The sequence below is a fragment of the Suncus etruscus genome, chromosome 14, assembly GCF_024139225.1.
Source record: "Suncus etruscus isolate mSunEtr1 chromosome 14, mSunEtr1.pri.cur, whole genome shotgun sequence".
NCBI classification, from domain to species: domain Eukaryota; kingdom Metazoa; phylum Chordata; class Mammalia; order Eulipotyphla; family Soricidae; genus Suncus; species Suncus etruscus.
The window spans coordinates 62,901,925-62,926,677 of NC_064861.1; the positions used below are offsets into that span (position 1 = coordinate 62,901,925).

General features: G+C 54.1%; 1 protein-coding gene across 1 annotated transcript in view; it reads right to left on the reverse strand.

The window, feature by feature from the left end:
- Positions 1-24,753, reverse strand: part of SMPD3 (sphingomyelin phosphodiesterase 3) — a 78,511-nt gene that overhangs the window by 3,957 nt on the left and 49,801 nt on the right. Inside the window, exons 2-4 of the mRNA XM_049786381.1 lie at positions 5,211-6,705; positions 1,148-1,223; positions 886-1,041 (exon numbers count right to left, since the gene is read on the reverse strand). Coding sequence (XP_049642338.1) covers positions 886-1,041; positions 1,148-1,223; positions 5,211-6,518 — 1,540 coding nt within the window. The 5' untranslated portion in view covers positions 6,519-6,705. The remainder of the gene's footprint in view (positions 1-885; positions 1,042-1,147; positions 1,224-5,210; positions 6,706-24,753) is intronic.

Below are 24,753 nucleotides of genomic sequence, written 5' to 3' on the forward strand. Positions count from 1 at the left end.
TCTCTCTCTCTCTCTCGTTGTTGGGCCACACTCAGTGGCACCTAGTGGCACTCAAGTTGCTCCTGGCTCTGTGCTTAGAAATTACTCCTGGCAGAGTCAAGGGACCATATGGGATGCCGGGGTTCGATTCTAGGTTGGCTGTGTGCAAGGCAAACACTACTCACTGTGCTATTGCTCTGGCCCCCAGAAGGACCTTTTGAGATTCACCTGAAGAGGACTGAGGGAAGTTGAGAGCACTTCTCACCCAATACCCTTTCCTTCCTTGTCTCAGGTTCCACACAGCCTCACTTTACCAAGGATCTGTGGCGTGTGTTTGTGTGTGTGTGTGTGTGTGTGTGTGTGTGTGTGTGTAGGGGGTGTTTTCACACAAGAGCAGCGTAAGCCAACCATGCAAGCTTTCACCCAGCATGAACTCCAGGTCTTTCTGTCTCATGGTTTAAGGGCTAATTTCTAGAGTTTAAAATCCCAGCTGAAGGCCTTCCTGGCCGTGCGACCCTGGACTCATTACTGTCTATCTCAGCTTCCTTCTGCTGGGAGGGCTGGGAGGCAAAGAACGGAGCATTGGACGTCCACAGAATAATGCTGGTGCCTAGGGTGATCTGAAGAAGCAGGAGCACTATCAGTGAACCCCTCATCTGAGTTTGGGGGCCCAGGCCTCCCTGCAGTGATTCTTTTTGAGAGAGTCTCTGTCTCTAGCAAGGAGGCCCCAGAGCTTTCTAGGCAGAGCGTGGGCTCTCCCGTTCTAGGATTTCTAAGGGGGCAGAGAAATCACAGTCTTGCTAATATCCCGCCCACAAACTCGAGAGGAGCAGGAAGTTCTTCAGGCTGCCTCAGAGGCCAGGCAGCCTTCTCCCAGGAGCCCACCGGAGCAGGGCGGGACCTCACCCGAGGAGCAGTTGTCAAAATTCAGGTCTCCACAGATGACATCGAATGCCACCAACTCCTCGGGGTTGGCTGTGCTGGACGAGGAGGTAGATTTTCGGAATTCAGCCAGCCAGTCCTGAAGCATGTCCAGCTGCTCACAGCGGATAGCACTGTCCTCTGGGGGAAGATGGGGGAGAGAGTCATCGAGAATGGGGGTGGGAGCTGCAGCCTGGCCCCCACAGCCCGTCCCGCGCTCCACCCACAAGGCACTCAGGCTGCCTACCTGGCAGGGCATGCAGGTGTGTGCAGGTGATGTACCCGACGATTCTTTGGTCCTGAGGTGTGCTTCCCACCTGCACCTGCGCAGTAGTGGTAGAGTTTGTGACAAAGGTAGAGGACAAAGACACGAGCCACATCTCAAATCCCAGCTCCTACCAGACCTGGGCCCAAGCCCAGGTACTAAAGCATCTGAATCTAGAAGTGTCTGAGTCCAAGCCAGAGGCAGATGCATTGAGAAGCATCCTGTGGCACTGAGAGTTACAGTTGGTTCAGTCCTTCCCAGAGCCAAGCAGTAGTCCCCAGGATGCCGGGTCCAGCTGATAGAACCCTCACTGCACTCCTACCATGCATCTGGCCCTTCATTCTGAGTGGCAGTATGATGGCCTCTGTTACAGAGGCTGAATCCAGCCCCTGCTCTGCTTCTGTTGCCAGTGTGGACCTCCCCTTGAACTAATCCCTTACTTCATAGCTCACTTCCTTCATGGTGAGGAGTAGCCGGGGAACACGCCCACATCCTGGCACCCATTTCCAAAGGTCAGTGTAATGAGGGGTCCTCAAACTTTTTAAACCGAGGGCCAGTTCACTGTCCCTCAGAGCATTGGAAGGCCAGACTATAGTAAAAACAAAAATTATGAACAAATTCCTATGCACACCACATATTATCTTATTTTGAGTGAAGAAACAAAATGGGAACAAATGCAATATGTGGCCCCTGGACTGTAGTTTGAGAACTACTAATGTAATGCAAACAAGCACTTCGGAGAAAATATGGAATGTTCCAACCCATGGGAAGCTTACACCCTGTGTAAGCCTGAGTACTTGGGTGTGGGTGGGAGTTGACAATGGACCCCTGAGGGGACTGGACACACACCTGGGGTTTCCCATGAATTCTCCCCAGCAGTCTTGGCTAGCACTTTCATGTCCTGCCCAAGCCTCAACTGTTCTTCCAAATGCAAATCCATTCTCTGGTGAGACCCTGAGCCCTGAGATTCCCTAGGCAGGGACAATGTTGGGGCCAAGATGACCCTACCCCAGCTCATGATTGAGTCCCTGTGCCTCTGCTCTCACAGCCACTTTTTGCTCCCAAAGTAGCCCCCCCCCATGTGTGCGATCAAACCTCCCAGTGTCTTGCATCTATGTCCCCTTTCCTAGCCCCACCCCAGAGGTGTGAGTCTGGTTACCTGAGAACAGGTGTGTGTAGTGGATTTGGGGGCTGCTTGGAAACGCCAGGTGTAGCTTATGTTTCACTTCTTGCCCCTAGTCCACACCTGGGCCTAATGGTACCGTAATGCTGGTGTGCCCTGTTGCAGTTTGCAAACCGACATCATGCCCAAAGGCCACACGGGGGCGCCATCACACCCTCTCGTACAGTCTCTTGGGCCAAGGGTCAGCCCTGCATTAGTAACTATTTGGATCACAAGCACTCAGGCTTAGAATTTCATGGACTTGCCTTGCTGGAGGCTATGACAATGACGATTATACTCAAATGGCCCCATCACTGGTCAGGGTCATGTGGCTTCAGTGCCCAAGGCTGCGTCACATTGGATCTGTTTGCCCCTGCCAAACCCCTTAGCCTCTGATGCTCCTCTGTGATCTGGGGGTGACAGCCAGGCTGCCCGTCTGGCGGCACTTCAGTGTCTCACTCCCTTATACTCTGTCACCTGAGCATGCTGAAACCAGGACTGGCAGGGACAGGTGAGGGAGGCAGAGTAGGGAGCTGGGTGGAGGTGGAGAAAGGGACTCTCCTTACGCCTCCCCAGCAGTTCTGTCAGTCCACAATGAGTGCTCCCGGATGCGCTTTATCATGTGCTGGAACTTATTGATTGATCCTGCGAGTGCTCAGGAGCTGCAGAGGCTTGTGTTTCTCTTGCAAAAACAAACAATCACACCGAGAGACTGTGCCTTTCCTTCCTGCTGGGCATAGACTGCCAGCAGAGAGCGAGTGAGCAGGATTCAGCCCTCCCCACAGCGCCTCCAGCGCAGCCTCTCTGCTCAGGCTCAGGGAGGGAGGTGGCAGAGGATGCTTTGAGGATGGTCTGCCTGGGGATCCCCTTGGAGTAAAAGCAGCATTTGCTTAGCACCCCGGCCCATTTCTGGGCTAGCTAGCCCCTGGTCTCTGCAGCCCTTTATCTGGGGCCTGCAGAGAGGAGCCAGTGTTCGGCCTTCTAGGCAGATCCAGCTTACCCAGCTCTGTTGGGACAAAAGAGCCCGTACTCCTGGCACAACCACCAGGGACTCCTCTGAGGGAATGCTGGCCTGTGTCGGGCCACCAGACAGGCTCTGGAAACTGACTCACATGGCTTCTACTGGCCAATAATGCACTCACTTTGGGACCAAGTAAGGGGCATGGGGAGCTCAGGGGTGACCCTGGCAATGCACAGTGAGAGGCAGTGATGCCACATTCTGGAACTGCATGTGTGACACTGCACAGGACACTGGGCTAGGGGCAAGTGTTAAAGGTCACTAGAATGGGGTGACCTCATTGCGGGGACCCAGAGCCAGGCACACAATAGGCCAGGACCCTCTAGAGGTGGGCAGCAGATGTGTTGTGGGTGAAACATTGATTTGGAGCTGGGAACTACACCCAGCAGTGTCTGGGGTCTGTCTTCCCCATCCCCCATGTGTGTTCTGTTATGCATGGGGAACTCGAAGTGTTGGGATGGAACTGGGGGCTTCCACTCAAGCGTGCACTCCAGCTTCTGAGGAACTTGAGTCTTAGCTACTGCTGTTCTACACAGAACATGTACTAGTGGTACATGTTCACAGCTGCCATGCTGCTGACCCACTGACGGCCTTCAGGGAGAGGGCTTGTGGGTGTCTGTAAGAGGCCAGAGAGATCAGGTGGAGAGATTTGCACAGGGCCAACCCAGGTTCTATCTCTGGTACTTTATATGTTCTCTCGAGTGTGCCAGGAGTAATCCCTGAGCACAGAGAGAGATGTAAGCCTTGAGTAAGTCTGAGTATGACCCAGAATCTAAAACAAGAGGGCAATTGGTAGATCAGAGGTTGGTCTTTTCACCCTGAGCCTGACAGTGCCTTCCTTTTCTTCCCCCGACTGATACTGGTGTGGGACCAGGTGGTGAAGCACTGCATGAAACACACTGTGAAGGCGGCTCTCAGGTAAGAGCTCATCTCACCTGAGCACCTTAGCAAAATGCGGGGAGCCAGGGACCCCACGCTGGATGCATGGAGAGTCAGGGCTCAGGTCCTGGGGTGCATGACACCCTCTGGGACAGGTGGGGCATGGTGTCAGGGTATACACATAGAGGAAAGCAGTCTCTTCACACCTGGGCTTCTGTGGTGGCCATGTCAGCACCCCAGCTCCTGGGGGGACCCCACCTCCAGGACACGGATCTCACTTTCGGGAAGAAAACCCCACCCCTGGCATATTATACCCTGCTTCAGCATCCTAGTAATGCATCAGAAAACTCTGGAAGCGCCACGAGCAGCTTTTGGACACGGAACAGGAAGTCAGCCCTTGGCATGTCAGGCTCAGCAGAAGATAATTTGTAATGACCAAATTACCATGGTCTAAAAACTCCTCCAATTGCATTCAAATTAGCAGAAATAATTGTGATTCACTTTAATTAGTGACTGTGGAAGCGAAGCCATGGGCTGGTGGGCAGAGTGCCGGGTATGGCAGCTGCGTGACGGCCGGGGAGGCTGGGAGCCTGCGTATATTGAGCACCCTCTGAGTCTCACCAGCCTCCCCACATCTCCTGGCCTCCGGCTGGCTCCACTCTATAAAATAAGGCCTGCTCTCTCCAGCTGCTGTATCTGCCACAGCCTTCTGACGCCTCACCACTGCCGCCACCCAACTCAGAAATTGTGGGGATTGGGACAGGAGCAATAGCAAAGTGGTAAGGTGTTTGCTTCGCACATGGCCAACAAGGGTTCAATCCCCAGCATCCCATTCGGCCCCCAGCACCACCAGGAATGACCCCAGGGGACTTAGCTAGGCTGCTCTGCCCCCAGAATCTGGGCTTACCCTCTGCACTCCAAATCCCTTTGCCCTCCGGCTTGGGAGCTCTATGAAAAGGGGGATCCCTCCCTCCTAGGGCCCCTACCTTGAGAAACAGTGCTCCCTTGGAGGCCAGCCCGTCGCTGCCTCTCCCATTGGGGTAACAGTGATAGGCCACGTCCATGATGGGGTAGCGGCTGGCGAAGAAGAGGCCGCTGTTGAGAAACTTGAAGCTGCAGCAGCCGCGGCAGCCGTAGAGGCCCACGTCGTACAGGACGTGCTCGAAGTAGCCATGCAGCCGATCTTTCAACTTGGCGGCCGCACGCTTGTCGAACACCTCCTGCAGGCATAGGAAGTCCAGGTTGGCTGGGAAGAAGGCCGAGACCTCATGGTCGAAGGCCTCGTCGGGGTGTCGCCGCTGGCGCGCTGCCACCTTCTTGGCCACCGTGGCCTTGGTGGGGGGCTTGCTGTTGGTGGCGCCGGGATCCCCTCGGTCCCGAGCCTTCACCAGCGACTCCCGGGAGGCCGAGGGGCTGCCCAGGCTCCCCGAGTCCCCGTCACGCTGACTGTGGTTGGGTGTTTGGCCTCTCGGGGCCCCACCGGCACCATTCTGGGCCTGGGTCCCTTTGGGGGTGTCCTCAGCTTCTGGCAGCCGGCCCCCCTCATCGCCACTGATGCGCACAATGCAGGTGTCCTCCAGGCCAACCCCGTCCATCGGTTCCCCGGAGGCCGGGCCATTGGCAGCCTCGTCGTTGGGGTGCCGCACACCATCGCCTTTGTACTCCACCGAGGCTGTCCTCTTAATGCTCCCGGGGACAGCCCGGGCCATGCCATCACCACCCTGCGGGGACACCAGGCTGCTGAAGCTGGCCGCGCTGATGGAAGTGTTGGTGGGCGAGTCGATGTAGATTTTGATCTGAGGCCGGCTGGCACCGTTGCGGATCCTCTGCCCGATCTCCTTGGCCCGCGCCTGGGTGTTGAAGAGGTTGTTGTACCTGGCCAGCGAGTCAGGCAGGAGGCAGAGGTTGGCAGAGGCAAAGCAGAAGCTTTTGCCAGGGCCAGTCCCCTTCCATTCACTGAGCAGGGCCGCCCCGCCACCGGGGCCCTTGTCCTCGAGCCGGGAGTAGATGTAGGGCCGGCGGGCAGACTGCAGGGGCCACCAGAGGAGGAAGCCCAGGAAGGCGAAGGGCAGCGAGGCCACCAGCAGGGCCAGGTAGACAGGTGTGAAGAGCACGGTGCAGAACAGCTGGAGGTAGCATGGGTCGTCTGCCCGCTGGCGCTTCTCGTAGGTGGTGGGCTTGAAGGAGGCCAGGAGCCGGTCCACCAGCCAGAAGCACGGGAAGATGAGTGCCCAGGACACAGAGTGCAGGGCCGACAGACAGCTGTTGGGAAAGGGGGTCGTGTACAAAACCATCGCAGCTCCCTGGGCGCCGCGGCAGCCCCTCTACATGGTGTCCGTGGCAGGCGGGCACAGTCCTCGGTGGGGTGGGCAGAAGGCCGCTGGAGGAGGGTCACCTCCGGCCGGGATGCAACTCCGGATGGTCAGTGGTGAGTGGCGGCCAGTTGGTCATGGTTCACCTCAGTGGGCCATATTGGGCCACCTGCAGTGCAAGAGGGAGGGCTTGATTCACATTCAGGGAAAATGGGCTGGAAATACACCCCCCCCCCCAGTTCCTGCTCCCTCAGGCAGGGACATAATGGCCCAGAGTGGCCTTCTGTCCATGTGTTTGGTTCCTGATGGGCACCACAGGACAGCTTCTCTACCTCTACCTCATGGCCTAGCTGCTTGAAGGATAGGCCGGGCTTGGAAGGGTACCCTTTGCAGGTGCTCGTGCTCCCAGAAATGCCTGATGTTCCTGGGGAACTAGGGTCTGCTTAGAAGGGGTGCAGAGGGCTGTGCTTTACCAATGGGGACCTGGCCTCAATCTCAGCACTGCTCGCACCACCCAGCACCACCCAGCCCTGGTCTCAGAACACCATGGGCTGTGTCCCCCGCCCCCTCAGAGAAAGGATGAGGGATAGGGAAGACTGTTGGCCCAGCAGACTGTCCCCAAGAGCCCAGGGGTGAGGACAGAGAGGGGACAGACTGCAGGAGAAGTCACCTGGGCCCAGGGGCTAGTTAGTGGTTGGATGGATAGGAGGGGAGGAGGTTCGAGGACACCCAGCTAAACTGTACCCCCTTCTAGTCTTCCATGAAGACACAGGCCCAGCAGAGCCTCCACCCACTTCCGTGTAGCTCTGGGAGGCTCCCTGGAGCTGAGAGGCCTGGCCTGAGCATTGGGCCTCTCCCCTGGGCCCAGCCACCAGCTTGGGTTCTGGCCCGGTCCCCACCCGTGCACAGGGGAACGATGGGCCCCAGAGAGACAGGTGCGTTTATTGCTCTGAATGTAAAATCAATAGAGAGAGTGCTGGAGTGTTTACCCAGCCTCGAGGGAGTTGGTTGGTCATTGGAGAAGCCGGGAGCAGCCCGATCCAGCATTTCCCTGAATAGCCTGCATGGTGTGTGTGTGTGTGTGTGTGTGTGTGTGTGTGTGTGTGTGTGTGTGTGTGTGTGTGTGTGTGCGCGCGCGCGCGCGCGCGCACGCGAAGGCGCATCCATATCCTTCACCAATCCAGCAACTGCCCTGCCCCCCCCCATGTCCCCACACTCTTCCTCCTGCATCCTTGGTCATGAGCAGGGGCCTGGATGTCTCAGTGTCTCTTGCTCATCCCAGGTCCTGCCAGTCCCTACCCTGGCACCCCCGAGTCTATGTGCCAGTCAGGACTGCCTCACCCCTCCCCATCCACCTCTCTCAGACCATTCACCACCACATCCTCACACCTGCTCCCTGCCCAGGGAATCACCTCTTCTGTCTGTGGGTCCTGCGTCCTACCATTAATTCCTTACCCTCTGTCCTTGGCCTTGAAGTGCCAAGTTGGGACTTCCCTTATCAAAGAGGACCCTTTGTCAGCCAAACATCCACCCAGGGACTTAAGAACCTCAGAGGTTGGAAGTGGAGTTCTGATTCCCCGCCCCTTATATTGGGTCTGGGATCTTTGGTTCTCATGTTCCTGTGGCTAGTGCGCTTTTGGGTCAGATGAGAGGTGCCCACCCTACTGCCCCTGAGGAGGACCTAGTGCCATGTGTGGTCTCAGGCTCAGCATGGCCAGGTGTGTATGGGCAGCCCAGTGGGGACCAACAATGGAAAAAAGGGCAATGTGAGCCTGGCCAGGTTGTCCCCTCCAGCTGGCCCTGTGGAGGAGTGAGCAAGCCCTAGAGTGGGGCATGCTTATGGGTTATATCTCCCCAGCAGACCTCAGCAGGTGGAAGGGGCTATCTGTTTGTTCTGAGGGTGTCTGTGTGTGCCCAGAACCACCATTGCCAGGATGGAGTGGCAGGCTGGTGCTCACCTGGGCCCAAGACTATTCTGGTAAATGTGGGATAAGGATCCTGCAGGAATCTTCCCCTCAGAGGAGGTTGCTGGACAGGGTGCACCCGGGAAGGGAGGAGCATGGGCTGGGAATTTGGAAATTTGGAGATGCTGCATGTCCCAGGACATGGTTTCTTCTTAGATGCCCATCTGGGGAGAGTCTCTCTTGATCTTGCCCCAGAGGGCGGTGACCCCAAGCCCGTACATTATGCTGTCATCCTGCCAGGAACTAGAGGCTGCCAGCCCCAGATGACTGAACTGTGATCCCAGGATCTGAGTCGTGATGTTGGCTGAGTCAGGGTGTGGCAGGCAGGTTTGCTGGATGGAAGGAGGGACAAGGAGGCCTAACTGTATTTGTTTGTGTGTGGGGGAGGCAAGGGAACAGAGGTGCCAGTTGTGGGGACAGTTGTAGAGAGAGCTGGGCAGAGCTGGGCTCTCACCTGAACTCTCGTATAACACAGCATCTCAGGGCCTGGATCTGTTATTAGTTGGGTCAGTCCCTCATCTGTACTGGAGCCCCCTCACTCCTGTCGTGGTCCCAAGAACTTTGGAGCATGCTCTGTCCAACCCTTGTGCACAGTGGCCATGAATAGCCAGTCCCCACCCCTGCATCCTAGGAGAGCTTATGCTTCCCCCAGGGGCTCACCGGCGGGGGGGGGGGGGGAACGTGATGCGAGCCTCACCCTTCCCTTCTGACAAACTGGCCTGGCACAGCTACTGGCAGGCTCCTCACCTCCTCATGTAGTGCCCAGACAGGAGCTGCCAGGCACTGCCCATTGGCCTGGCTCTTACAGAGCCCTGCCATCCACACATGCTTCCATATACCCCTTCCCTCCACACACACCCTCCCTACTGTGCACCAGAGTTGTGACGCAGTTGACGTGGGAGGGACTGCCACCAAAGGAGTAGGACTCTGAGGCGCTGCTTAATTATTTTGTCTTGGTGAAATGAAAGGAGGTAAACAAACAACAACATGCTAATTAGTCTGGGCTACACCTCCCTAGAATGTGGAGCTCCGAGCGCAGGGTGGAGGCTGCAGCTTCTCTGAGCCTCAAGCCTAGAAGGGCTGGACCTGCCAGAGGGGAGGCCAGCACCTCCCCTTGTTTGGACCCTTCATCTAACCTGCTCCCTGCATCAGCAGGAGGTACTGCAGAGCTCCCTGGACACCAAGTTCCATCAAACAGCACTTGCATCCTGCCTAGCTCTAATACCCAAGCCTAGTGGATCTGCTGCATGCTTCTTTGATGGCCTGAGTGAGGGTCCCTCAGACCTGGGCCATTCCTCCTTGGGATCCTGTGCTTGGACAGCTGTCATCCCAGGTCCCAGTCCTTCGCAAGCCCAGTGTGTGGCTCCAGGGACATACTCCAGAACCATGGTCTCTGGAGCTGAGCTGGAATCCCACATGACCTGCCGATCAGGGTCAAGAGTCATCACAGGGAAGCTCAGAAACTGCTGGGAGCCAGCTGGGATCTGTGCCCACCCTGGGGCTCCTCTCTGACCCTCTTGCCGAGCCAGGAGTTCTGGCACCAGGACACCTGCTCCCTCATCTCTGCCTGCAGCTTGCATCAGAACAGGAGGCCCAGAGCTCACTCTGATCCAATTACCTGGGGTGCATGTACACCCCCCCCCAACCTCTGCCTAGATGCCTGCTGAAGGGGTTGGCATGGCAACAGGAGCGCTGAGCTGCCAAAATGCGACGTCGGCACGTGTCTGGGAGGACATGGAAAGAAAGACTGAGAAAGCACCTTTTCGGGGTGAGGGGGTGTCTGCCTGACCAGCTCTGCCAGTCTCCCAGAGTTAGTCCCCTCTGAGGTCAAGTCCAATGCAAGCACATGTGAAGTGACAATGCTCCTTGCTGAGCCAGTGGCCATGGGTGCCTTTTGAGTCAGCCACTGTGTCTGCATTCAAGGTCAGCCCGGACCCCCTTCTAGTTCTACCCTGTACTTCTCAGCTGAGCAGACATGTGTGCACCAGACCCAGAGGAAGGCAGTGAGCCCTGCCAGGACACTGGGGGACCCTGGAACCCCCCCCCCCAACCATGCACACACACAGGCAGAAAGGTCTCAGGCCCTGAGCTGTCCTATGGTCTCCTATGGTCTCAAGAAAGTGACCTGCTTCTCCAGGATAAAAACCAGAAGCTTGGGGGTGGTGGTAGTGCAGGAGCAAGAACACATATGGTAAGGTGTTTGCCTTGCATGCAGTCAACTCAAGTTTGATCCTGGGCATCCCATATGATGCCCCAACTACTGCCAAGAATAGTTGCTGAGCACAGAGCCAGAAGTAACCCCTGAGCACTGATGGGTGTGGGCCCTCCCCATGCCCCCCCCAAAAAAAACCCCAGAAACTTTGAGAGCTCCTTGAGGCTTGGATTCTGTTCCAAGAAAGTTGGGTCTGGAAGGAGAGAGACCAAAGCCTTGTGCTGTCACAGTGCCCCAGGTGTCACCCTCAATTGTCCCTTAGCCACCCTCATCCAGGCCTTATCACTTGGCTTTTTGTCACTTGCCACCCAAAGCACCTACTCTAACTTACATCAGCAAATCAATCTTTCAAAAATCAGAATCCTTTTCAGTTCCCTCCTGTGTGGGAGCAGGAGGTAGGGGCCCTCCTGAGACCAAGCAGCTCCTCCCAGGCTTGTGGCCAAGGGCATCCCTCGGAATGTGTAGGGAGGAGGGTGATGGGCCACGTACTCTGCATGGACATGTTGGGTCTCAGACATGAATCTTTTTTTTTTTTTTTTTTTTTTTTTTGGTTTTTGGGCTATACCCAGTGATGCTCAAGAGTTACTCCTGGCTATGCGCTCAGAAAACGCTCCTGATTTGGGGGGCCATATGGGACACCAATGGATTGAACTGCAGTCCGTCCTAGGTTAGTCATGAGCAAGGCAAATGCCTTGCTGTCTGCACCACCACTCTGCTGGCCTCATCAGACATGTATCTTAGGGGATTCTCTGAGCTTCGGTTTTCCCCAGCTATTTGTTGGGAGGTCATTGACATTTGTGTTCAGAGACTTCTTCCATTATGTTGCTTAGGGGTTACTCCCAGCAGAGCTCAGAGAAGTAAGTGGTCCCCTATGCAAAGCCTCATTCCAGCCCCTGGAGCCATCTCCCGACCCTGCCTGCTGTCAGGTGTGGGGATAACAGCTTCTGGGTGTGGGAGGAAGCGGCCACCATTCAGTGTCTTCCACTTCTCCAGTTTTGTTTCCTTAACCCCACAGTTCCTTTCTGAGCGACAGCCTGCACTTTTCTCCTTGTGCTGCTTTTTGCCAAAGAGGGGCTAGAGCAATGCAAGGGCTGCTCGAGCTACATCTGCTGATCTGCTGGAAGGAGGGGCTTCAGCAAGCCCCTGCAACAGGCCTCTCTGCATGTGGTTTTGGTGCAGACAAAGGAACCATCAAGTGTTCAGTAGAAACTTTCCATGGGCACTTGGAGCACATGAGGTGGTCTCAGATCAGGCACAGGCTCACCTCTAGCCCCATTAAGTCTGCTGGGAGGTGGCGCCCCCATTCCAGGCTCCCCCTGGTTCTGCACAGTGACCGGGAGCTGCCGCCCTCATCCTGGGCCCCATCACAAGAGCTTTTAAGATCTTGCCTCTCTGCTGTGGGCTACCTGCAGGCAGGTCACTGCAGGGGCCATGGAGCAGAGCTGCCCTCTGGAACCTGCTGGAGTCAAGGTCTGGGCCTCCTGGGTGGGGCCACACAAACTGCCAGAAGCAGAAGTCCTGGGGCCCTCTAGCAGGTCACCTCACTGCCTCGAGTGGCCGACTGCCAGTTCCTGACACATTCCCACCAGCCAGTGCCACTGTCCCCACTTCCCCATGGATCCTCATCAGGGACAGGCAAAGACCAGGAGCCCTGAGTCTCTGTCCCAGGCAGTGAGATCCATTCCTGCTTGTCACAGCCAGAGCTGCCACTGGGGACCCCTGCAGCTGCTTCTCAGCTTTCTCCACCAGATCACCTGGTAGCTGGTGGGATCTTTATAACTATTGGCGAGGTGGGCCACATCTGGCAGTGCTCAGAGGTTACTCCTGGCTCTGTGCTCAGAAATTGCTCCTGGTAGGCTAGGGGGACCATATGAGTTGCTGGGAATCAACCTGGTAGATCCCAGGTCAGCCACATGCAAGACAAACCCCCTACTGCTGTGCTATCACTCTGGCTCCTTTGTAACTACTTTTATTTGTTTTTGGTTTTGGGTCACACCTGGTGACACTCAGGGGTTACTCCTGGCTATGCACTCAGAAATCGCTCCTGGCTTGGGGGACTATATGGGATGCGGGGGGATTGAATCGAGGTCCATCCTAGGCTAGCGCAGGCAAGGCAAACGCTTTACCACTTGCGCTCTGGCCCCCCTTTGTAAGTACTTTTATCTCTCTTTAGTTTCTGTGCCCATCTAGAGGTGCTCAGGGCTTATTCCTGGCTCATCAGTCACTCCTGGTAGGGCTCGGGGGACCATATATGGTGCTGTGCAAAGCGAGTGCCTCCCCGCTGTACTATTGGTCTGGCCCTCTTGCTTAGTGAGTGTGTTGGGGGGGGGGTGCCCCCAATTGGTGCTCAGAGAGGCCAGTGATCCTCTGCTATTCAGTGGCACCAAACATTGGGTGCTGCTTGGGCCCTGTAGTTCGGGGATTACCCGGACCATCCTGCTAGTGCTGCCCCCCCCAACCCCCTCCCAAGACTCCACCTGCTCAGGTTAAGGAACAGGGTGGAGCCCAGGTGGGCCGACCTCGCCCCTTTGTGCACTGGTGAGGGTGGTCTGACCCTTCTCGGGATTGACAGAGCCCTTTCCTCTTGGTTCTATCAGACATTCCCCCCACCCGCTCCCCAAACCTCCAGGAAGGTGCAGACTGCCCACCCCTCACCCCCTGATGCTTTTAACCTTTTCAATGTCCCGAACCCTTTCTTAAACAACCCGGTACAAGATTCTTGATATCGAACGGTAATAAATAAATAAATAAATAAATAAATAAATAAATAAATAAATAAAGGGCCACCCCCACCCTGCTTCCCGACGTCGGGGTCTTACCTGCAGGGCCACGACGACCACCCTCTTGGACTCAGGGCTGCAGTCAGGAGATGCACCGCTCCAGACGCACCCCCGATCCCAACGCTCCAGGTGAGAGCCCGGTACAGAGCCCCAGGGGCCCCCCTGTGCCCGCGCCACACCCTCCACGTCGCCAGGCAGGGGGTGTGGGCCCGGCTATGCCCACGGCTGACGGACGAAGTGCAGCCCGGGGGTGGGTGGGGCGGGGGTTCGCGTACCATCCCGGGCTGACACGGGGTGGGGGGCAAGTGGCAGGGGTGACAGCAGCACGTGTTTAGCGACCCGGGTAGGGTGTGGGGCGAGCTGGAGCCTCCGGGTCAGGGTTTGATCTGATAGGAGAAAGCTAGAACCACCCGAGCTCTCTCTCCCGGGAGGGAGTGGGACGGACACTCGGTGGCTAGATAGATACCTGGGCTTCGGGGTGCTGAACCCAAAGCGAGGGGGGTGGGTGCGAAACCCCCTCCCCCCCGAGCAGGTGGAGGAGAAAAGCGCAAGGGCCACCTTCTCGCCTCGCCCCGCCCCGGGCCGCGGGTGCCAGCCCCGCTGACCTCTGTCCGGGAGCCGCGGCGGCGTCCGTCCGGCCCCTTTGGTCTCCTTCGTCCCTCCCCGCCGCCCCGCCCCAGGCTCGTTCGCGGAACCCCGAGTTCTGACCACGCCTCCGTCCCCACTCGGGCCCAGGAAGTTGAGCCCCCCGACTCGGGAGACCCCCCCACGCCCCGCGCCCCGCAATCTCCCGTCCTTTCTAGAGATTTTGCAAAGCTCTACATTTGCAAGCTCGCTCCAGGAATCTGGAACCTGCCTCCCAGGCGCTCCTGCCCTCCCTCTGCAGGCCACTGGTGTCCGGGCTTCCCTTCCACAGCAGGAACCCTCTGGAGATGTCCCCGGGTGGGGTGCGGGGGCTCCACCCATCAGCTCCCTGACCTTGGGCATGTCTTTTACCTCTGAACCTCCTGTTTCTTCTTCTATAATATTGGGGGTGGGTGGCTATTGTCCACCCCCCCCTCCTGGGTTTTGCGTGGCGCCCACTGAGCTCAGCCAGATGCGCACCGACACCTGGGGCGGCCCGATCATTCAGAGAAGGAAGCCAGAGTTTGGGCGGTGGCCAGAACACCAGTGATGTGTGTGTCCCTGAACAACCGTGCTCTTCCCTCTGCCATGGTCACTGTCACCCTCATTCTGGATCCCCGCACACCCACAACTGCCGCCCCGCTCTTGGAGTGCCGGTGCAGGACACTCACATCTCCCCAGAGGAGTTTGTCTCAGGGGTCTTGGTGCTCAGACAGTTCACCATACTGTACCCCACAAAACTAACTCCTTTGCATTCCCGCAACCCCCATGAGAATTTAATGGTAGGAACTGACTATTGGGGTGGGGGTTTCCTGAGAGGAAGTGAATCTCACCCTTGAAGTGACAGCTTTTTTCTTTTCTCAAAAATAAAGCAAACCGCATCAGATCAGTGAGATTAGGAGCCTGACCTTATGAAGTAAGAGGCTCCCCAACTCTCTCAAGGTGCCAGCCTTTCCCACCTCTGGAAAATGAGCTTGAGCCAGTTCAGGGGGCTAGGGAGGGAGGGACTGGGGAGGGTTGGGTTGGGGGCCCTCCATCCACACGCGCCAGGCACCCCATGCAGAACCCACCGGCAGGAAACTTGATACAGAGAGACTTTTCAGCTGCTCTTGTAGCTCCGGAAGCTGGGGTGTCTGTGCTGAGAGTGGAGTGGAGTTGGGGCGTCTTGTTTAAATAGGCTGGGTGGGGGGAGCAGGCGGGCCTGGAGAAGGGCCTTTCACCCAACACAGCCAGGCAGTGTCTGAACTGCCAGTGGTCCTGAGCACGCAGGCGCCACCCCAGCCCGAGCCTCAAGCCCACAGACCCAGAGACCACAGACAGCACCTGGCCTGATCCCAGAGCCTAGGGGTGCCCTGCAACGGCTTAGTGTCTAGTGTGACACAGACTCCAGGTGCCTGTGCTGCTCTGAGACAGCCTGGGCAGCTGAGCCAGTTGTGGAGAGTGGTTTATTTATCCACATGGTGATGCGAGGCTGGAACCTTTGACAAGGCCCAACTGGTGTAGACAGGAGAGTCTTGGGCAGACCCCACATCAGGTTGGGCTGGCAGAATCAGCTCTGTGTGGAGGACAAAGGGTGCAGAGCAGTTGTTGGTTTGGGGGAGTGGTTTCAATTAAACTGTGGTGACAGTTACCTCAGCCCCTAGATCCAGGAAGAGGCATGGTTGACCCGGCATTCTCCCATAGACTGTGCATTTCTTCAGTGGGTGCAGAGTACCATAGAGTTACTCTCAGGGATGACTAGAGAGAAGCTTCCCCCTCCACCCCTTAAAACCTCAAAACATCTTGGAGGTCAAGATGAGAGGAGGATCAGGTATGGCATTGAGTGAGCATCTCACCTGGCTAGTTCCACTGGACAAAAGTAGGGCATTGGCTCACAGGAAACAGGGGCAAAGTTCATTTGCCACTTCATGCTTGTCAAAGTTCTGCTCCTGGGAATGTGCAGAAATGTGCTCATTGGGAATTGAAGTCAGAGACCAGAGTGATACAAGCAGGCAAGGCTTTTGCCTAGCTTGTGACTGACCCGGGTTCCATCTCCAGCATCCCTCAAGTACTGCCAGGAGTGATTCCTGAGCTCAGAGCCAGGAGTGCTTCACTGACTATATCCCTACCCCAACCCCCAAAATGTGAAGTTACAGGAAGAGCACATTTTCGTTTCTAGGAGTCAGATGTTGGCTCCTCATTCAACATAGAGACAGAAAACCAGAGGGCCAGGAGCTCAACAGTTGAAGCTGGAAGGGAGAAATCTGCTTGCTGTAAATTTGGAAGCAGGAATCAGACCTTCTCTTTGCTCAGTGGTAACTAAGCTCTGGCTGGAGATCAGAGTTCTGGACTAATCTATTAAAGCGTTGGGTTCCTACCATTTGGAGGGATGTTAGAATTAAAGCATCTGATATTGGTGAAAACCTCAAGCTGGACTTGTCTGATTTGGAAAGATAATTATGCAGTAAGCACCCAGGAAAGGCCGGTGTGACAGCTAGAGAGGAGGTGGCAGGGCTGAGGCTGTGACATCAGAGAAAGTCATATCCATACGAACATCTAGCAGGGTAGGATGCTTTATGGACTCAATATTTTGCTCTCCCATGTCCCCTTTCCAAAGAAACCCCCCTCTGCAGCATAACTGTATTTGAATGTGGAGTCTCTCAAGAAGTACTCAAGGTTGAATGAGATCATGGCTGGGGCACTGACCCCAGATGATTAGGGCCTTTCTTTTTTTTTTTTTTTTTTTTTTTTGGGCCACACACGTTTGATGCTCAGGGGTTACTCCTGGCTAAGCGCTCAGAAATTGCCCCTGGCTTGGGGGGGACCATATGGGACACCGGGGGATCGAACCGCAGTCCTTCCTTGGCTAGCGCTTGCAAGGCAGACACCTTACCTCTATCGCCACCTCGACGGCCCCAGATTAGGGCCTTTCTAAGAAGATTCATTCCCCACTGATACCCCATTTCTGTGCACCCAGAAAATGCCCTTTGAGAACTGCAGCCAGGAAAAGACAGCTTACAAGCACCCGAAATCCTGGCACCTGGATCTTGGACTTGTCTTCTCAAGGAAGCTTATTTCTCCTGTTGAGTTGCCCAGAACTGAGAGCCTATAGGATATGGCTGCCCTGACAAACTAATACAAGGGGAGGGATCCAAGATAGACGGGAGCATAGTAATGAATGACCAGGAATGAATTCAGGGGTCCACAGTCCAGGTGACTGAATTCATTCAGTAACTGGGTGAGGAGGAGTAAGGGAAGGATGGTGGGACTTAAGGACATTTGCATGGACATGACCAAATAGCAGTGAGAGATTCAGACTGAGAACTCAGAGAATTGGACTTAAACAGGATTTTGGAATTATTAGTTGTAGATGAAATCTTAAGAATGGTAACATTGGGGGTAGGGGGAAAAAGGAATGGTAACATTTTATTTTATTTTGGTTTTTGGGTCATACCCAGTGGCATTCAGGGGTTACTCCTGACTCTAGGCTCAGAAATCCCTCCTGGCAGGCTCTGGGGACCATATGGGATGCTGGGATTCGAGCCACCATCCTTCTGCACGAAAGGCAAATGTCTACCTCATGCTATCTCCCTGGCCCTGAATGGTAACATTTTGTCAACTCACTTATTCTTCCTTTCATTCCCTATCATTTGTTCTAATAATACCAATGTCTTGCTATATCAATTTTGTCTTATACTTTTGCATCAAGTGTGACATTTTCCTTTGCTTTTTGTTATTGTTTTCTTTTTGGGCTACACTCAATAGTGGTCGGGGATTACTCCTGGGTCTGAATTCAGGAATCACTCCTGGTGGACTTGGGGGACCATATAGGATGCCAGCGATTGAATCTGGCAGACACCCTACAATTGCTCTGGCCCTTTCTCCTTTGCTTTTTTTTTTTTTTTTTTTTGGTTTTTGGGCCACACCCGGCGGTGCTCAGGAGTTACTCATGGCTGTCTGCTCAGAAATAGCTCCTGGCAGGCACGGGGGGCCATATGGGACACCGGGATTTGAACCAACCACCTTTGGTCCTGGATCGGCTACTTGCAAGGCAAACGACGCTGTGCTATCTCTCCGGGCCCCTCCTTTGCTTTTAACAAGTCTAACTGTGCCCAAATTCTTCGAAACTTAAAATTACCCTGTTTTCTTCTGTTTCTGGAGTCAGTTTCATTGAGGACCATGCTAGTGTGTGGTTAGAGTGCAAGTGGGTGTTTAGAGGCTCAGCTTGTCATTATATTTGTGATTTAGGTTCTTTTGTGATTTTTTTGTTTGTTTTTGGGGGACACTAGTGGTGGTGCTCAGGTGGTCTGGGGGTCATATGTGGTGTCAGGATCAATTGAGGTCGACTATGTCCAAGGCAAGTGTCTTACCCCCCTGTGTTCTCTCTCTCTCTCTTTCTATTTCTTTCTCTCTCTCTCTGACCCTTTAATTTAGTTATTCTGTAGGATTTGGGGCCACACCTAGCAATAGTCTGAGGCCTGCCTGCTCCTGGTTCTGTGTTCAGGAGTCATGCTTGGCATGTATATGGTGCCAGGGATGGATTCTGGGAGTTCGTTCACACTCAGTCCATTGAGTTTTATCCCTTCACTCTTCACTTCTGCTTGCTGATAATTTATTATTCAAATTTTAAACCAGTAAATGTTTGTTTCTTTCCCCCAGCATTAAACTGAAAAGGCCCAGTGTGTACTAGTTCCTTCCAGCCGAGCTGTTTTTCACCCCAGAGAACCTCTCTTCTCTTTCTTCCCTGATGTTTCCCTCTCTGTGTGCCTCACCCCAATCCTCTCTCTTCTATTTTTAGGGCTGTGACACCATTTCCCGTTTTCCAAATCAGTTATTTTCACCTTTATTTTTCTTGCCTAGAATTCTGATTTAGTATTTTATCCTCAGTGTCACTGATTTCTGCATTCTAGTGATTCAGTTATGCCAACTACTCCTTCCAGACATTTTTTCAATTCCTTGGTGGTTTTCATTATGTAATATATATTTGTGTGTGTGTGAAGAAAGGTGGTTTATAATTAAAACTTATTTAAAAAGATAAGAGGGAAGAGAAAGAGAAAGAGTACATGTTCAAGAGAGAATATAGACTTCTCCAGAGTGGAAATAAATTAGTAAGGAATCAGAGACAAGCAAATGAGGTACGTGTTCAAGGGAGAACACAGGCTTGAAGAGTTGAGCTATTTGTTTTAATCTGTTCCTGGCAGTCATAATTTTGTCATTTTATTTCCTTCAAGGTAGCTACTACCTAGTTCATGCTATTTGTACCTACAAGAACCAGGACACAGAAATGTAATGATGAGGGGCCGGGTGGTGGCGCTGGAGGTAAGGTGCCTGCCTTACCTGCGCTAGCCTTGGACGGACCGCGGTTCGATCCCCCGGCGTCCCATATGGTCCCCCAAGCCAGGAGCGACTTCTGAGCGCATAGCCAGGAGTAACCCCTGAGCGTCACTGGGTGTGGCCCAAAAACCAAAAAAAAAAAAAAAAAAAAAAAAAAAAAAGAAATGTAATGATGAGGCCTACTGAGCGTAGTCCTATCCCTGAATTCTCCTTCTCCCCTCAGATCTACTTTAAGGGAGGTTCTGAGGAACTAAGATTTACTCTAGCTTATTCCAAAAAATAGTCTAAGATGATTTAAACTTTGTTCTAGGTACAAGGCAATAAGGCCCCTTTGCTTGTTTGTTTTTAAAGCTGTGAAGGAATTAGCACCGAGGGGAATAAAGATAGAACCCCACCCCAAAGTAGCAAATAAGAGTGAAGGGGGGGTTCTTTTTTTTTTTTTTGGGCCACACCCGGTGACGCTCAGGGGTTACTCCTGGCTATTCGCTCAGAAGTCGCTCCTGGCTTGGGGGACCATATGGGACGCCGGGGGATCGAACCGCGGTCCTTCCTAGGCTAGCGCAGGTAAGGCAGGCACCTTACCTTTAGCGCCACTGCCCGGCCCCGAAGGGGGGGTTCTTAATTATTATTACTAATTTGGTGTTTGGGCCACACTCAGCAATGCTCAGGGTTTCCTCCTGGTTCTGCACTCAGGAATCACTCCTGATGGTGCTCAGAGGACCATATGGGATGCTGGAGATCGAATTCATGTGGGCCCTGTACAAAGCAAAAGCCCTACCCTCTGTGCTATTGCTCCAGCCCCAGGGGTTCTCTAATTCTGTTTGGGGTCTCAGAAGAGCACAGAGGGCACATCTTTGAGGATTGAGGCTTATTCTTTGTATTTTTGTGGGTGGTCCTATGGGATGGTTTGAGTTGTAGACCTGGGAGGTGCAGGTGAGATTTCAGTGGCCTCACTCTGTAGCCCCCTGGGGGAAACATTTTCAACCTCAGGATGGCAAGGGATGAAAGAAGCCCAAACACATGTGAGGAGGGTTTGGCCTATTGCCAAGTCCCCCAGTTGATGGGGTACCCTGTTAGCAGTAGATTTCCTGTGCTTGGTTGTGACCAGCTCCCTGTTTTTGGGGTGGCAGGTGGAAGGCTTCTTGGGCCTCTCTGTTCCCTCAGAACTCCAGAGTGGCCTCATTTCACACCTCTCAGGAAACACTGACAGATTGATTGCTGTAGGGGTGGTTACCAAAAAAGAATCTATTTTATTAGCTGTTTGTCTTGCAAAGTGAAATTGGTTTTAAAAACTTTATCAAAATGTCACCATCCTGAGCTTTCAGAAAGATCTTTCTGGCATTGAGGGGAGACCTTTGGGTTCCATACAGGGAAAGGACAGAACCCCCAAGCCCACTGGGGCTCCTCAGCCCAGGCCCCGCAGAGCACAGGCTGGTGTCAGGGTGCACAAATTCTCTCTCTCTCTCTCTCTCTCTCTCTCTCTCTCTCTCTCTCTCTCTCTCTCTCTCTCTCTCTCCTTAATTGATCAAAGGAAAGGAAAGTCGAGATAGTCATACATATGAGAGTCTGCCTTTCTGTTTGAGGAGGAAATAGAAAATTTTCTCCTTATTCCTTTTTTTTTTTTTCAGATTAAATGCAAGAAGTAATTTAACAATTAAAATGCATTTGGTTTTTGGTTTCCTCTTGGTGGTAGTTTAGGAAGAGAGAAAGCAGGAGAATGTGAGAGCAGAGGGAAGTGGGGGTAGGACAATGGGAAGCTCTGAGCACTCCTGGCCTTGCTCTCCCAGCACACCCGGCAGGGCACATCTTGCACCCTGTCCTGTCACTCCAGCCAGACACCCCCACTCCCCACCCCTGCTCCTAGCTCCCCATCACACAGGGCCTGTTTGAGCCCCCTCCAGCCTACTCCATGCCCATGCTGGGATCTCACATCAGCCTCTCTGAGGTGGGGTTCAACTGGACACTCCCAGACTTCTGGTTTTTTTTTTTTTGGGTCTTGTTTTGTTTGGGGCCATACTCATTAGTGCTCATGGGTTACTCCTGGCTCTGCACTCAGGGTCACTCCTGGCAGTGCTCAGGGGACCATATGGGATGCTGGGGATCAAACCTAGGTCAGTTGTGTGCAAGGCAAATGCCCTATCTGCTGTGCTATTGCTCCAGTCCCTAGACCTTCGTTTCTTAGTGGAAAACAAACCCTGCTCCTCAGCCTGGCCTGTAGACTCCAGGTGAGATCTCTCCAGCCCCCTATTTCCATGTTTCTGGGAATATACCCCGCTCCTTCACGCCCCCATGCCTTCACACACAGTCTTGGGTGCCACAGCTCCCTCCTGGCATCCCCCTTCCACTCTGGCTGTCACCACCCACCCCCAACACTGAGTAGAGCTCTGCCTCAGAACAGAATGTCAGTCCCAGAAGTTCCCTTCACTCTGTGCAGAGCAGGTGGCATACAAGCACAACCAACCCCAAAGATTGGGGGCAGCATGTCTTTTAGGCTGCCTGGTCTTGGGGGGCTGCTGGCTCAGAAGGGCTTTGTGTCCACAAGAGGGGGCTGCCTGGTGGCCTGAGACAGATGCAGGCACCTGGTGTCACCCTACTCAGGTTGCAGAATGAAAAGAAAGTGCTGGTGTTTCTCCAGAGGGGGAAACCAAGAAACAAGGAGTGGATGAAGAGCAGGAGGAAGAGCAGGCTTACCCATAGCCCTGGCCACTCCCTCCTGCTTAGGAGGTGCCTCTGGTGAGGGGAACATCCCAGCTCAGGAAACATGCAGCCAGCCTGTATCCCTCCCGGCAGGCCTTGTCACAGGGAGAGGCCTTCGGGGCCTGCAAGGGGAGGCACAACTATTGCTGGGAGATCCCATCTCTCAGGGGGTTCTTCAGCTGCCATTGTTGTTTCTCCACACAGAGGCCGGGGTGAGTGCAGGGCTGGGAACTCTCTGACATCAGGACTTAAATCACCTTAGGATTGGGGCCAGAGAGATAGCACAGCAGTCTTTGCCTTGCAAGCAGCCAATCCAGGATGCAAGGTGGTTGGTTCGAATCCCTGCATCCCATATGATCCCCCATGCCTGCCAGGAGCTATTTCTGAGCAGATAGCCAGGAGGAACCCCTGAGCACTGACTGGTGTGGCCCAAAAACCAAAAAAAAAAAAATCACCCCAGAATCAAAACACACCTCATCTGCTGCCAGTCCCTGACCCCCAGCCCCATTCCCTGTTCATCCCCACCCCCATCTCTCTCCCTTTCCCATCCCCATGCTTGTCCCTGTCCCTTCTATTCACCCTTTACCTTCACCCTGTCCTGTCCCCCCTCAGTATTTATACTCCAAGCCCTCATGTTCCCTCCCACTCCGGAGTCTTTCTGGGGTGTACCTTTTCTCCTGTTGTCTCCTTGGCCTGGAATCCCCTACCTGCCCTCCTCCCCATGCACTTAGCCTTTGGACCTCCTCAGGGGGCCCTCCTCAGGCCCAGCACAGTCCCAGATCTAGAGAGAGACGCCCAGTCTGTTTCTGGGGGTGCTGGCACCTAACAGAGACAAGAGACTGTCCAGAGAGAAGGGGATTCTGTAATGGATGCAGACCCTGGGGCAGTGCCCCCCATCATGAACACTTGTCTGCAAGGAGGGTGGGTGGGGAAAAAAAAAAGGTCAAGGAGAACCTTGGGGCTCATCTCCCATTTTTGGCCTGGTGAGGAGAAAGGAGCCAAAAAGAGCACCTGGACGAAGGTGGAAGGAGGCAGGAGCGGCTCAAAGCTCGCACTGTTTTTATTTAGTTCTCAGAGAATCGTCCTTTTTTACTCTTTCCCTCAGAATAGCTGGAAAGGAGCACTCGACGTGGCAGTCCCGCGATGAGAAAACCATGTGGCAAGGCTGTTGCCGAGTTCCACACTCTATTTTTACCTTCCTGACACTCCCTCCTTGGGCTCAAGGGGGGACGCTGGCCTGAGGCGGCCTGGCCCCCGTGTCCAGCTCCAGCCTCAGCCTCCAGAAAGCAACCATTCATGGCAACCACAGGCATGAACACCTTAGACGAACATTCTCCTCTGGAGGCAGGCACAGAATTCCCCTAGAATTTACTTTTGTATTTTCTCCCCCTCAGTTCAAAGTTGTTTTCCTCTTTTTTTTTTTTTAAATGTGCATTAGTTAACTTAAAATTGGCCAGTAATGAATATTCTTAAAATAGAATGTTTCTGTCCCCCAGTTTAGAAAGAGAAACTGCCTAGGAAAGAGAAACCCCATTGCATGAGCCAAAAAGTCTTCTTGAGCCCTGCAGGGGTGTGTGGCCCAACAGTTGCCCCCCTTTTCCTCCTATTCCCAATCAAGGAAACCTCTGACATCTGAGACCAGGAGCTCTGGGGCTTCACTCGCCCCTAATTACACTTCTTTTTTAAGGTATCGATCAACAGACTCTCTGTTGATTCAAACATTTTTAGACATAGCATGTAGCTGTTGGCGCCAAACAAAGAGAGCAAATTCTTGAGGCCTCCCCAGCTGCCAGGGCGAGGTCTGTGCTGGGCTCTCGGTTCCCCAAACACTGAGGGAAGAAAACCCTCTCTCAGGGTTGGGGGGCCCAGGTCACCTCAGGATTCAAATCACCCTGGGCTGCTAGCTAGGTTTTACTTTCTCCAAGGGATTCTTGAGGCCAAATGGAGCTCTGTGTGGAGAAGGTGGTGTCGGAGGGTCCCCCAAACACTGGTCCTGCCCTGTGGACTGATACCACAGCCTGTGCCACTCCTTTGTTCCATTTCCGAATGTCAGGCCTGGAACTTGCAGACTTTCCTGACCCCCACACAACTGCTACCTGAGATGGAGAGTCTGGGGGAATGGAGCGTCCTTTCTCATCCTTTGGGCCCAGAAGGTCAATATGCTATCTCTTCCACCTTAGGAGCACCCACATACAAGGACCCCTATGCGCTCTCAGAGGGTTGAGAGCGAGTTCCTGATACTTTTCAGGTATACCACAACAAAGGGGATGTGTTTACAGAAGGGGAAAATGAGGCCCAGAAAGGTTAAAGTATATGCTCAAGGATCATGGGGGTGGGGTTGGGGTAGGGGGGAGCCGAGATCTGAATGTAGCACCTAATTTTGAAACTAATGTTCTCCTCCAGCCTCCCTGCCCAGAGCCTCCAGCTCCTAGTCCCTGCTATGATGAGGGCTGGAGAGTGGTTGGGGCTGAGGCACAAACCTTGCAGTCCTAGGGACCCTCAAATCTTACTAGGGCAGCCTGGGTCACTCCCCTCATTGCTGGGTCCACACAGCACCCATTAGCACTAAGCCATTAGCCCAGAATTCCAGTGAGAGGCCCTTAGACCACCTAAGCACTGCTTTGGAG